A 13,203-nucleotide genomic window follows, 5' to 3' on the forward strand; every position below is an offset into this window, starting at 1 on the left:
AAATAGCTCTTAGACCTAAATGTAAAATGAAAAACTATAAAACTCCAAGAAGATAACACAGGAGCAAATCTAGATGATCTTGGGTATAGTAACTCTTTTTTTAGGTCCAATGTCAAAGACACAATCCATGAAAAATATCATTGATAGGCTGGACTTCATTAAATTCTGCTCAGCATGGGGCACCTGGGTGGCTCAGTCAGTTAAGCGTCCAACTTTTGATTTCGGCTCAGGTCATGATCTCATGGTTCATGGGTTCAAGCCCCACATTGGGCTCCACACTGGCAAGGCAAAGCCTGCTTGGGATTCTCTCTCTCTCTCCCTCTGAGCCACACAGGCACCCCTGTGTGGTTTATTTTCATGTTGTTTGTGTCCTTTCAACATCCGGATGTCCCAAATCTTCTTGAAAGCAGGTATTGCTTCAGTGAAATAATATTGAAAAGCTTACACCAATTGGTAGATGGCTGTTGCCCAAAAGTTCTGAGTACCAACCATGAGGCCACCAGCTCTTGCCATAAGACCTCCCATCCTGCTTTCACATGGTTTAACAACTGAGGGGGAGTGCCTGGTATATGATACATCAGAGGGCTTCGAGTCCCAACTCCCAGTACAGGACCACCACCCATTCTAAGTGGCCACATATCCTACTGATCATACCCTTGAAATAGGTCATGGGAAATAAATACTTAAGTAAAGAATCCACCGTTGGGTATGTTCCTTCATTGGGTGTAAGTTGGACAATAGGACTTCAAAAATTCTGGATTATGTCTTTGTTGATCCCAGTAGGTTAATGACCTTGTGAAAGAACAGGAAAGCTTAATTTTGAGTTTTTATTAAAAGGCTCTCAGAGATTGAGCAAAAGGTCTTAGAGCTCAGTTCTACATTACAAAGGTCCCCAGTAACCAACCACCAGATGCCAAAGAAAATCATTACCGACCTTCACTGCTTCCTAGCTCTGTTCAAGTGAGCTGAGGGAAAGTGAGCAATTTAATTTTTTTTCTATGTATTTTTAAATTTTGAAATAATAAAATTAATTGGGAAAGCATTTTCAACCAAGGGGAGGATAATAAAATATATATATATTCTTGGGGCGCCTGGGTGGCTCAGTCGGTTAAGCATCCAACTTCAGCTCAGGTCATGACCTTGCAGTTTGTGAGTTCGAGCCCCGCGTCGGGCTCTGTGCTGACAGCTTGGAGCCTGGAGCCTGCTTCGGATTCTGTGTCTCCCTCTCTCTCTGCCCCTCCCCTGTTCATGCTCTGTCTCTCTCTGTCTCAAAAATAAATACAACGTTAAAAAAATTTAAATATATATATATATATATATATATATATATATATATATATATATATATTCTTTCCTTTTCTGGAGCAAACCTTGCGATCGTGTCTAGGGTAGGAGGAGATGTTCTAAAACTTTTACTGCTGTCTTGCCATTCCTAGACCTGTGAGGTGGAATGAGGGAGAGGCCCATTTGAAAATTAATATGTAGCAAGTTAAAGAAGACAGTCGGTCTAAAACTTTGTGCTAAGTGAGGAAGTCCAGAGTGGATGGCTCTTTTGTTCAGCAAAATCCTAAAATAGGACTTTGTCGTTTATGAAGGGAAGTACTACAGTCTCAGACCCAACCTCTAATACCCAGAGAGAGAGGGAGGCATAGATAATAAATACAGAAGGAAAGGACTGAGGAAGAAAAAGCAAAATTGTTTTTTAAGGCTAAGTAATGGGATTGTGGAGATTTTGAATGACCACCTGGGAGGGAAGGAAAGGAGGAAGAACAGAGAAACCTCTTGTAGATGAAATCTGCCCCACCCCCCACACCCCCACAGGGAAGAAGGTCAAATCCTGATGAAGAAGCATCAGTTAGGAAATAGCTACGGGGAGATAGATTTCAAGAGTAGTGAGGGGTAATATTTGTGGAGCTGGCAAAGAGAAACAACTTTTTTTCAGGACTTTTATAAACTGGGAATAAAGAGATCCTGGGGCAGTAGCTAGAAGAAGATGTCAGTCAACAGGAAGGATTTTTGTAATGGGTCATATCACTGTACATTTATATACTAATAGAAATGGCCCAACAGAATGGAAAAAAAATTAAAATGTAATATTGCTCAGGGCAGGGGCAAAGTCCTTAAGTAGGAGAAGGAACATGAGGTCCAGTGAATAAGGTTTGCCCTTAGATGGGAACTCAAGAGTTTATCCATGGCAACAAGATGGAGGGCAAGGAACGTGGTACAGATCCTGGCTAAGTTGACAGATTTGGTCATGGGAAGATTTTTTTTAAGGTCTTCTATTTTCTTGGTGACATAGGAGCAAGAATATCAGGAGAGAGAGAGGAGAGAAGGTGGTTTGAGGAGGGTTTAGAAGAGACGTAGCCATGTTGGAGAGGAAGGGAGTGAACAAACTAGAAAAATACGCTAAGACCGCCAGGCAGAGCCGAGGGCTCATGTGACGGTTCTCTGGAGCATTCTATGAAAAATACTGCAGTTGCCTTAGGTGAAAGCATTTGAGAGTACAGTGAGGGAGAGGGGAATGGAGTTTCTGGATAATCAGGTACACTTTCCCTTTCTTAGCCGTGTTCCGAGCATTTGTGTTTTTGACCCAGCTAACATAAGTGAAGTCAGCCACCATGCCGCAGTGACAGAGGCAATAAATTCAGTCACTTTATTTTCCCACTTCCGTTGTGTTCCTTGGACAAACACCGATACAAGCGTGGCATTTCATTTTGACTCTGTAAACCCGTTTAGCACGGCTTCACATCGGATGCATCGGTTTTCCAGAAAGCCAGAGAGCTGTGTTCTGTTTGGGAAGGAAAAGACAAAGATTCTAAGAGGAACAATCATTTCTTAAATTTGGCAAGTAGCTAAGCCAAATCAAATACGTTGCACAAACGTGTGGAAAAAATTTAATTATATGAATAAAGCCATTTATGTTTTTATGAATAAAACCATTTATGTGTAAGGTTGAAGTTATGGCAGAAAACATCACGGAGATGATAAGGCACGCATATCCAAGACAGAAAATGAAAGGGTCTGTGTAACTCTGACAGTCAAGATTAAAAGAAAAAAAACAACAACATTGTATCAGCCTTTTATTTATTCTCCCATGCACTAACAGCACGGCATCCGTCTGAACACTGTAAGAGACAACAGCCCGAAGAAATACATCAACAAAGCTCTGTTTGGTGTTTTTGGGTTTTTTTTTTTAATTATCCTCTTGTAATATTTTGTGTACTGATTTGCACTAGGCTTAATGTCCTTTGTCAATTTCAGTATTTCACATCTCACCAGGGCCCGGCTATATTTTGAAAAACAACAATTTATCCAGTGCATTTCTGACTATTTGTGATTAGAATAACTGTCACTGTTGGAGTGCTTACTCCACGGCATGGATATCTCTGATAATCAAACCTCCGAAGTGGATTTGGTTTACTGGTTATCCTTCCCTTCTCCGTCTCTAGCTGGTCACTTCTCAAACCCTTCTCTTCTCTAACCTCCCTGCCCAGTATAGGGCTGTCAACATTCTTGGAGCACTTCTAAATTTGGAGCCAATAATAGCTTCAGCCTCTGGCCTCCTCCTTCACTGTGACAGAGATATTTAAACGCTAACCCTGAAAACTGTAAAGGTTGGCCGCTCTAAAACCTGCTCATTATACACTTCTTTATCTCACACAAAGATAATCCCATCTTCCTTAAAATATTTTTGCTCTGATGAATACTTTGCTCTACTGGATACTTTTCAAACTCTGGGAATTGCTGACGAAAGGGAAAAAAAAAAGATGTTAGAAGATCTATATACCAATTACCATTACCATGAGTTACTTTGTAACTGGGGGTGAGGTCTCTGTAATCGGGGAACAAGAGGTAGTAAATATTGTTAGTATTCAATATTTCATTCAATGTTATTACTGTTATGACTCGAGCTTAATCTGGAATTATACAAGATGGCATAATTCACCTCAACATTCATCGACTAAAACCGCGACCCTGAATCGTAAGGGAAAGAATTGGAAAGGAGAATGTTAACGCGAGCGGAGGAAAGGATCGTTTTATCGCTTCGTCCTGCTCTTTCCTCCTGCCCGTCCTCTCTTTTTAAAAATCCAGGGGCCAGACTGACATGGCTTCTTATAACCATTAGGTAATACAAGTACTTATTATGGTGAGGGTCAAGTGGAATTCTAGCTAAAAGTACCAGTGTAAGACTTACCCTTGAAGCATTTGGGGATTTCAATGGTACCATCTATACACTGAGCATCCTCTGTATAGCTACATTTCTTTTCCTTATTTTTGCAGAAGAAAGAAACCTTTTCACCATGCAGCATTCCATCCTTAAATCTCTCTTGAAGCTTTACTCTCTCTCCTTGGTATAGCACAGTAGCTTTTTTAACAGATAATTTACAAGAAGCTGAAAGAGAGAATATCTGTAATCAAGACTTAGGAGTTCAGTTAGTCCTTCTGGGGACAATGCAGCATTTGAACCGATAGATTAGCACAGCGGAGACAAGTTGCTCGAGACAAGAAGATTCCAAGAATGTTCCTAGTGAGTGTGTCAGTGTCATTGCTGGTAGCAGTCGTTTATTAACAGAACCGTTAATTACGGCTTCCAAGATGGCCTTTGCCCCCCCCCCCCCCCCCCCCGCAGCAGCCACCTAAGAAGGTCAACACAGACGCATCAGATTTTAGCTCCAGTGAGAAAGGACTTCCACCAGATACTGCCATTTCATATAAACCTCCACTGGCCCACTTAGATCCCATTCATTGAGGCAGTGCCACCAGCCATCAGCCACTGTGAGAGTTGGCTGATAACAGCTCACAGATGCTCCTTTCTCCGAAAAATTGCCCTCAGCCTTAAGGGAGCCACCTCTCCTGGGAGCAAATCCGTCCCCACACCGAGGGAACAGCCTTTAGCCAATGACGACTGACAAGAGGAATACAGAAAGCAGGTCCCGATGCTTGTTGGTGGGATCAACTCTGGGGTAGAATTCATGGTCCAGCAGCTCCCAAGAGCATGCAACTGAAAGTAGACTCCGGCTGAGACCACGTGTTTGTTCAAAACGTCGTCTCTGGACCCACAGCAGCAGCGTTTGGGAACTTGGTAAAAATGCAAATTCTCAGGTGCTATCCCATATCTACTGAATCAGAAACTCTGTGTTTAAACAAGCCCCCCGGTGATTCTGGGGCACAGTGAAGTTTGAGAAGCAGTGCCCTACTCTATTCCACCAGCCTGACTCTCTCCTGAGACACTCACTGAATAAATCATCTACACTTGAATCCCTGTCTCAGGCTCTGCTTCGAGGGGACTCCGACGTAAGACACTAATTATACATCATTTTTCCTGCTGTGCCTAACTTCCTTTTCTGCTCAAGCTGCCCAGCCCCGCAGCAACCTGAACAGAAATATAGTGCCAGGTTGTCCTTTGCAGACGCGTGACACAGGATCAAGGACAGACACCTAGTTCAAAAGGAACCAGCGTTTCCAGGAAAAGACGCCCGTCAGTGATAAGTCTTTGGTTGAGACGTCCGCCAGAGTCAGCCAGGTTTGAGGTGACTAAGCAGGGACACATGGAGATGAGAGAGACCACAGGGCCACTGAGATATGGAAAGAGTAGCAATGGGGCCTGATTTTCAGTTCCAATCCTCAGGAGGACCAGTTGTATTCCATTTCCTCACCTTCAATGTCCACGTGATCGCCTGTTGCTCATTTATGACAAACCCTCATTTCCTTGAACTAGCTTTTAATGTGTGGTTGGTTTTTGCAACGACGAGCAGAATCTGCACTCGAACAAAGCAGAAAAGGACGCGCACAGGAAACCCATACAATCCTCCACCATGGGATCAGGGCTTGCAAAGGATCTGTTTATCTCCCACAGTCTCGTCTCCAACAAGCTTGCTAAGCACGAAGCTCCCCCGTGCCCATGTGAGTCCTAAAGTCCTTCACATACCAATAACCGTGAAGGAAGTCTGAGCAGCAAGTAGAAAATGATTGGAACAAAAAAATGGCAAGTGAGGGCAATCCACTGGATAAATTCAAGATGTGTGAAGACCACACCCGTATCTCATACCTTTACAACTTGGCTGAGCGGACCAGTTTCCAGATTTGTTACATTCTACTTCTTCTGGGCCATCCAAGACATATGTATCATGGCAACCATAGGTGGCTTTATCCTTGTAATAAAGCGTTTGTTTTGCAGGATAGTTCACAAACCCATTGTCTGGTCTTGATGGGAATGGGCATTTCACTTCTAAAAAGTGTATTCAATAAAATATATTAGTATGATAAATAGTAGACTGTCGGTTATGAAATAGTTACATTCCAGTCTCCATTACCCCCATTGAGTCACTGGGTGCTCCTGTAGCTGCAAAGGAATTTCTATGTGCTTAATTCTGTCCCTCTTATCTTAAGCTCACAAGCCCCTAGATATTAAAAAAAGAAGCAACAATGCTTTGAAAGTAAATCAGTGAGCTACCAAGTTCTTTGGGATCTTATACAATCACAGGGTATTATTTATTCCATACTTCGTCTCCATGCAGTCTAAGAGAATGGGTTTGAAAAAAGAAAAAAAAAAAAAAAAGAGTCCACGTCTCTTTTAATCAACAAACCATGAAATTAAAACACAAAGACTCCCTCCACGCATACTAGCACACCATTATTGGATTTCAAATGTTAAATCTAATTCTTATGAATGTCTTCAGTCTATACGAGAAGCCAGCATGAAATGTGAAGAGAAAACATGGTGCTGCTTCCTGGCACTTGAATCCTTGAGTCTATAATAATACTTCAAACAAACAAACAAAAACAGCCCAAGGAAGAAAAGAAAAGCCCTTGTCTATAGAAGAATGCAAGCTAATTAAAAACAGAAGAAAAGATTGAAAGGGCCGGTTTACAACCCCCAATGTCGTAATTGACTAAGTCGAGGATTATCAAAGAATCTTAACAAAACCATTTAACTTGAATCTAATCAACCAGATTCAGATTATGGAACATTCTACAAGGCAACTAGCCCGTACTCTTGAAAAATGTCTAGGAAAGACAACTAAAAAGGCAAGTGATCATTCTTAACCGAAGGAGACTAAACCGCATGTGTGATGCTTGACGAGATCCCACGTAAAACAAAACACATGGATAAAAAACACTTCCTGGTCAGTTGGGGGAAATCTGCATATGACATAAATGTCGTTGTTTATATTATTATAATAGCCCAAGTTATTATTGGTAATAACGGAACACGTGGTAAATGTCTTGTCAACAGTGACAATGTTCTTGTTCTCAGGACATTCGTGCTGAAGTATTATGGGTAAGTATTTATGTCAAGATGTGTCACTTTATTTTCAGATGGTTCAGGAAGAAAAAGCATCTGTCTATGGAAAGAGAGAGGGAGACAGAGAAAGTCACAACATGCTGACAGTTGATACATCTAGGTGAAAGGTTGAAGAAGAAAAAAAGAACCTAGTGCTTAGGACTCAGGAGAATTAAATGAGGTGACACATGTACAACATGAGACCAGTATGTGGCCCAGGATTTAAGTCCCACAAAAGGTGCTAGGTATTATTAGTAGTAGTTCCCCATGATAAAAAGCACTTATGTTTTGAATCATTCGAGAGATATCTATAATATCTACCATAGGAGAAAGTAGCAGTCCTTAGTATAATTCCTGGTGGGCGTGACAAACTCTATAATTTGTTTACTTGGTTTGCAGTCGACAAATTCAAAGATAGCAATGATAGGTCAATTTAAAAGGGGAAGAATTTTGACAATTTTTTAAATCGAATATTCTTGCGATTCTTAAATTTAGGGACACCATAAAAGCTCGTAGCGATCTGACTACAACCCAGTTTTTCACCTTCGTCTCCCAGGACTCCCCACCATAACGCTGGCTTCTCTTGACCAACCTCACCATGATATTCAGCTGTCCGTGCACACACCCTGTTGTTTCACACCTCCCTGACTTTCCACATCCTGTAGCCCTGCGGCATGCCTTCCGCTCATTCTCCACGTCTCTGGGAAGCTCTCCCAGGTGGCCCCAGACAGGTCATTGCATTATATATAACTCTTCTGGGGTGAGAAGCCAGGTTTCATTCATCTGGTATCCCCAACACCTATCCGCATGGTGGATGCCAATAAACATTTCTTGGAAAAGGCCGTCGGAAACACTCAATGATCATGGAATTTTCCATACTTTTCAAAAATGGGATTCTACACTGTCATGCTAATTTTGTCTTGTCATTGCACCTACCTCTGCATTCTGGTAATGTAGTCCAATTTCCGTGTGCCGTGCAGGTAACTGTATCATTTCCAAACATGGCATAGTGTGGCAAGCATTCAAAGACTGCCTTGTTTCCATAGATGGAGTTGTTTCCAGCCAATGGCTTATAAACACTAAGTGTTGCAAACTTAGGTATGGCTGGTGGAGGGCAGGTTACAGCTGGAAAAAGAAGGAACAATCACTTTTATGAAAATAGCTGAGTCGTTTAAAGATACTCTTTCCAGAATGGAAAAAAAGAAAAAACAAACAAAGATGAACTTGAGAAAATGCAAAATTTGATCAAATGCTAGGGTAAAAATAACCAATTGTAGGAGTCAAAAAGGAAAATATGATCTGAAAATCAGATGATTGCATCAGTCAAAAAACTAAAAAAAAAAAAAAAAAAAATGAAGTAAATCCAAGTCTTGTCAATATTGTCTGTGACAGTAACACAATGCATACGTTTCCATAAGTCTTTGATCCAAATGCTGCCTTGGAAGATGTTTCTGGAAGTCAGAATTGGTAGAGGACCATCCTGCATTAATTGCTGATGATGGCACTCAGTACAAAGTCATTTGTGACTTCGACGTCCCACTGCTAGTTCGTGTTTCTTTGTTCCTACTGAATATGTCCTGCTTTTGCCCTCTGTATGCATGGAGCTCACATAAGTGGCTTTATGTGGAGACACAGGGGCTGTCATCCTGACCTAAGACGGGGTTTCAATAAGTCCAGGAAGTTAGTGCAGACGGGGATGTGATTTCACTTGGATTATCTAGATCCCTGCTGCTCAAAGTGTGATCCGTAAACCAGCAGCATGGGCTTTGCCTGGAAACTTCTTAGAACTCCAGAAGCTCAGACCTGACCCCAGACCCATGAATCGGAATCTGCATTTTAATAAGATGTCCGGGTGATTCACATGCACAGTAAAGTGTGAGAAGCACTCATTTAGATTAGGCTGCAGCGAAAGTAGGCTTCGTGTTTGCAACCAAGAAGAAAAAGTGACTTTACATAATCAATATAAACCTGCGTACGAGGGAAACTATAAGAACCGTGGTGATTCTGGGGCACCTGGGTGGCTCAGTCGGTTAAGCATTCGATTTCAGTGCAGGTCATGATCTCACAGTTCACGAGTTTGAGCCTCGCGTCGGGCTCTGTGCTGACAGCTCAGAGCCTGGAGCCTCCTGTGGATTCTGTGTCTCCCTCTCTCTCTACCCCTCTCCCGCTCACGTTCTGTCTGTCTGTCTCTCTCTCTGTCTCAAAAATAAAGACATTTTTAAAAAATTAAAAAAAAAAAAGAACCACTGAGTAAAAAACTCTACTTAATTTATCCTTAAAAAACACTTTTTTTTTTGGTAGTTCACATTTCCTTGAACTATCATTTATTTGAAATTGCTTTACTTTTTCACTGGCTTTTGCTAGGACAGACCTCTCTGGAATGTTCAAGAACCATAACCGTTATTAGAATGCGTGGGCCTCCTGGGCAAAGATGGGACTCCTATGAATCATGAGTTAGGGAACATCAGAACATCCCTCCCTATGTAAGCAATGCCCAGAGCCGACACTGGTTGCACGGGTGAATGTCCCCGGAACAAACCAGCAGTGTTTTTTGAAGGAATCCCACTCTGCTCCTATGATCCAAGGCCCTTTGATGGAGTCTAAGCTCCCTGTTAAGGTTGCTTCCGTCTCTCCCTCATCGCTAGACACGCTTGCTAAGGGCAGACCGAAGTCTCCATTAGCCATGTAGCCTCAGTGCTGAGAACTGGCTATGGCACGTATGAGGTCCCCACTACACGGTTATAGAATACATAAATGGGTGAATGAATACATGAGTGAATGAGGTTCCAGACTGGGAGGAAGATGTTTGATCTCGCTGTTTCCAGTTCGTCTAGTCAAATGGTGGCAGTCCCTGATCGACCAATGCCACACAAATCCAAGCTCTTGCCAAACCACCGCGATAGTGACAGAATGAGTAAACCCAGGTATCCCTGCCTCTACCAGGTGGGGGATGCAAATGTGTTCACGACTAGAACGCTCCCCTGTTGTCAGTCCACAGGGGTTGTTACATCCTCTGAGATAAGAGGATTATCCAGATGAACCCTCTCCAGAAGGATGAGCGGCCATCGAATGGAGCCAGGATGGAAGGATTGCCAGGGCTTGGAACGTACAGTGCTAAAACCAGCAAAGTCCCAGGCACACCAGCGAATCGCTCTCCCCATAACGGGGGGCCCACAGACTCACGAGCACAGACAGGAAGGTCAACACTCCATCTTCCCTCCTCAGTGCATTTAGCAGAACTAGCTCCACTCAGATAAAACCTGCAAAAGGAACACGTAATCCATCAAGCAGTAAAATGATCCATCGACGGCATCTCAAATGTCTTCTCCGCTGAGCACTGCTTCGGATTAATGCTGCTGACGGCTTCCCCATTTTGTAATGCAGTTTCCCTGAGGAGCTCAGCACTCACTGGAGGTTCATCAAATCTCCCACCTCAGGGCTGCAGGGGACTCACTGAGGAATGAGAGTGCTCCGTAGATGTACATGTAGAAACCAAACCCCCAAAAGTGAATCAAACTGAGCTATGGCTACTATTCATTTTCCAAAACTATTCACTCCACAGACACAAATGGGTAAAAACAATGCAGTACATTTCCACTGAAAATATAGCATTGTCTCCTCAAAGCCAATCGTTTCAAGGTCCTTTTTCATCAGGCCCACAGTTAATTGGTGTTCAGATGAAAGGAGTCCATTTCTCTTTCACACATAGTATTTCTTAATTTCCAATCCCAAACAAGAACCCTAAGTAAAATTTTGCGCTAATGTGCAAACAACACGTAATTAACAATGTCACTGGTAGTGTCTTTGGTCATAAGGCAAATGAGCTATACGACCGACCGTATGTGCTTTCTTGCGGGGGATCCTGTACTGTATCATGTGAGGATTGACAGAACTGTGTTCTACATCATCATGCTCCCAACCTTCTCCAAAGAACCTTCTAGAGACTCCCAAGTCAGTCAACCAAATCAGGTTCATAACTAAAGCCCAAGTCCAAATCCTAAACTATTTAAACCTTCATGCCAAGATTTGTCTCAGAGATTATAAAGAATTATCATCCAGTTTTAATCGTTCCAATGTACCTCCTCAGATAAGTAATTAATCAGGAGAAGGAAAGTTTGATACACTAGTGACTTCATATTTTACTAGCTGTTATATTCTCCATCCCTGACCCCATCCCAACACCACTGCGGTATAGTTAAAAGCAGGACTAAAATCGATTTGTTTTCAGCAAGTCCAGGCTGAAGGCTAAAATTAAATATGTCTTGCTATTTAGCTTAAGGGCACAGAAATGTTCTTCCACATCTGTTAGAAGTCTTTACCCGGTGTTGCAAGAAAAACTGATGGTGTTGGGATATTCAAAAGTTGTGTAGCGTACAGCTCCATTTTCTAAGATTCCAGCGAAAGGACATACTCTGGCTGTAAATTGAAGACAGAAAAGTACATTTTAATTTATAGAATTTTTCATTAAAATAAAACCATATACACTCATTCCTGTTCTTTGATCCAATAACTCTGCTGGTAACTAGTCTAAGAAAATTACGCAAAATTAGTTAAATGATAAATGCCCAAAGGGGCTCATTGCACTGTTACCTCAAATAACAAAAATTGGACAGGCTAAATGTTTACCATCAGGTGAATGATTTGATTAATTATGAGAAATCAACAGTTGAACTCTTATGCAGCCAGCAAAATATGAATTACAAAGACCATGATAGTCAGTGTTCGTGCTATGCTGACGAAAATAGAAAAATACAAAATGGTACCTACTCAGTGCAGTGATGCAAAACTATATGTGGAAAGTAACTTGGAAAAAAATAAAATTGTTACTATTTCAGAGTTATGGCTGATTTTTTTTTATCGTTTATTTATTTTTGAGACAGAGAGAGACAAAGCATGAACGGGGGAGGGTCAGAGAGAGGGAGACACAGAATCTGAAACAGGCTCCAGGCTCTGAGCTGTTAGCACAGAGCCCGACGCGGGGCTCGAACTCACGGACCGCGAGATCATGACCTGGGCCGAAGTCGGCCGCTTAACCGACTGAGCCACCCAGGTGCCCCTGCGTTATGGCTGATTTAAATAAAACATTTCCCCTATAATGTTATAACTGTTTTCCATTAAAAATAACATTTAGTCCTTTTTCAGTCAAAAAGCATAGTAAAATTGGGGCACCTGGGTGGCTCAGTTAGTTAAGCGTCCGACTCTAGATTTTGGCTCAGGTCATGATCTCACGGTTTAGGAGATCGAGCCCCATGTCAGCCTTGTGCTGACAGCATGGAGCCTGCTTGGAATTCTCTCTCTCTCTCTCTCTCTCTCTCTGTGTCTCTGTCTCTGTCTCTCTCTCCCTCTCTCTCTGTCCCTCCTCTGTTCATGCTCTCTCTTTCTTTCTCTCTCTCTCAAAATAAACAACCATTTAAAAAATGTTCTTAAAATTTAAAAAAGCATACTAAAATCACTTGTATGAAATGTATGATTTTTCACAAAGGTCATGTTCCTATGACCAAATAACCAGAGCTCAGATAGGTCCATATAGTTATTTTTACTGCTTAATTTCTACATAAAATTGCCAGAAATTCTATTGGGTTGATTGCTCAATATTTGACTGTAAAAAGTAATGCTGGCATAAACCACAGAGAAATAAAGAAATGCAACCATCCTCCATAAGGCAGTAGCAATAAGTTTATACTTAAATGTTTATATTATATTTCTATAAAATATTATAATTTATTATCAATTATGGCTATAGAATCATATTCTGTTTATATAATTATATTTACTATAAAGTATGATATGATTATATTAAACCTGCCTTCATTTTGAGGCAAAGTCCAAAAATCTGATGATTCCTCATGTTTTACTTTTTTTTTTTTTTAACGTTTATTTATTTTTGAGACAGAGAGAGACAGAGCATGAACGGGGGA

General features: G+C 41.6%; 1 protein-coding gene across 1 annotated transcript in view; it reads right to left on the bottom strand.

The window, feature by feature from the left end:
- Positions 1-2,627: 2,627 nt before the first annotated feature.
- Positions 2,628-13,203, bottom strand: part of APOH (apolipoprotein H) — an 11,651-nt gene continuing 1,075 nt past the window's right edge. Inside the window, exons 3-8 of the mRNA XM_019466453.2 lie at positions 11,605-11,701; positions 10,469-10,545; positions 8,222-8,410; positions 6,050-6,229; positions 4,196-4,393; positions 2,628-2,788 (exon numbers count right to left, since the gene is read on the bottom strand). Of these exons, the coding sequence (XP_019321998.2) occupies positions 2,733-2,788; positions 4,196-4,393; positions 6,050-6,229; positions 8,222-8,410; positions 10,469-10,545; positions 11,605-11,701 (797 nt within the window). The 3' untranslated portion in view covers positions 2,628-2,732. The remainder of the gene's footprint in view (positions 2,789-4,195; positions 4,394-6,049; positions 6,230-8,221; positions 8,411-10,468; positions 10,546-11,604; positions 11,702-13,203) is intronic.

Source organism: Panthera pardus, unplaced genomic scaffold (assembly GCF_024362965.1).
Source record: "Panthera pardus isolate Hobbes unplaced genomic scaffold, ASM2436296v1 HiC_scaffold_3, whole genome shotgun sequence".
Taxonomy (NCBI): Eukaryota; Metazoa; Chordata; class Mammalia; order Carnivora; family Felidae; genus Panthera; species Panthera pardus.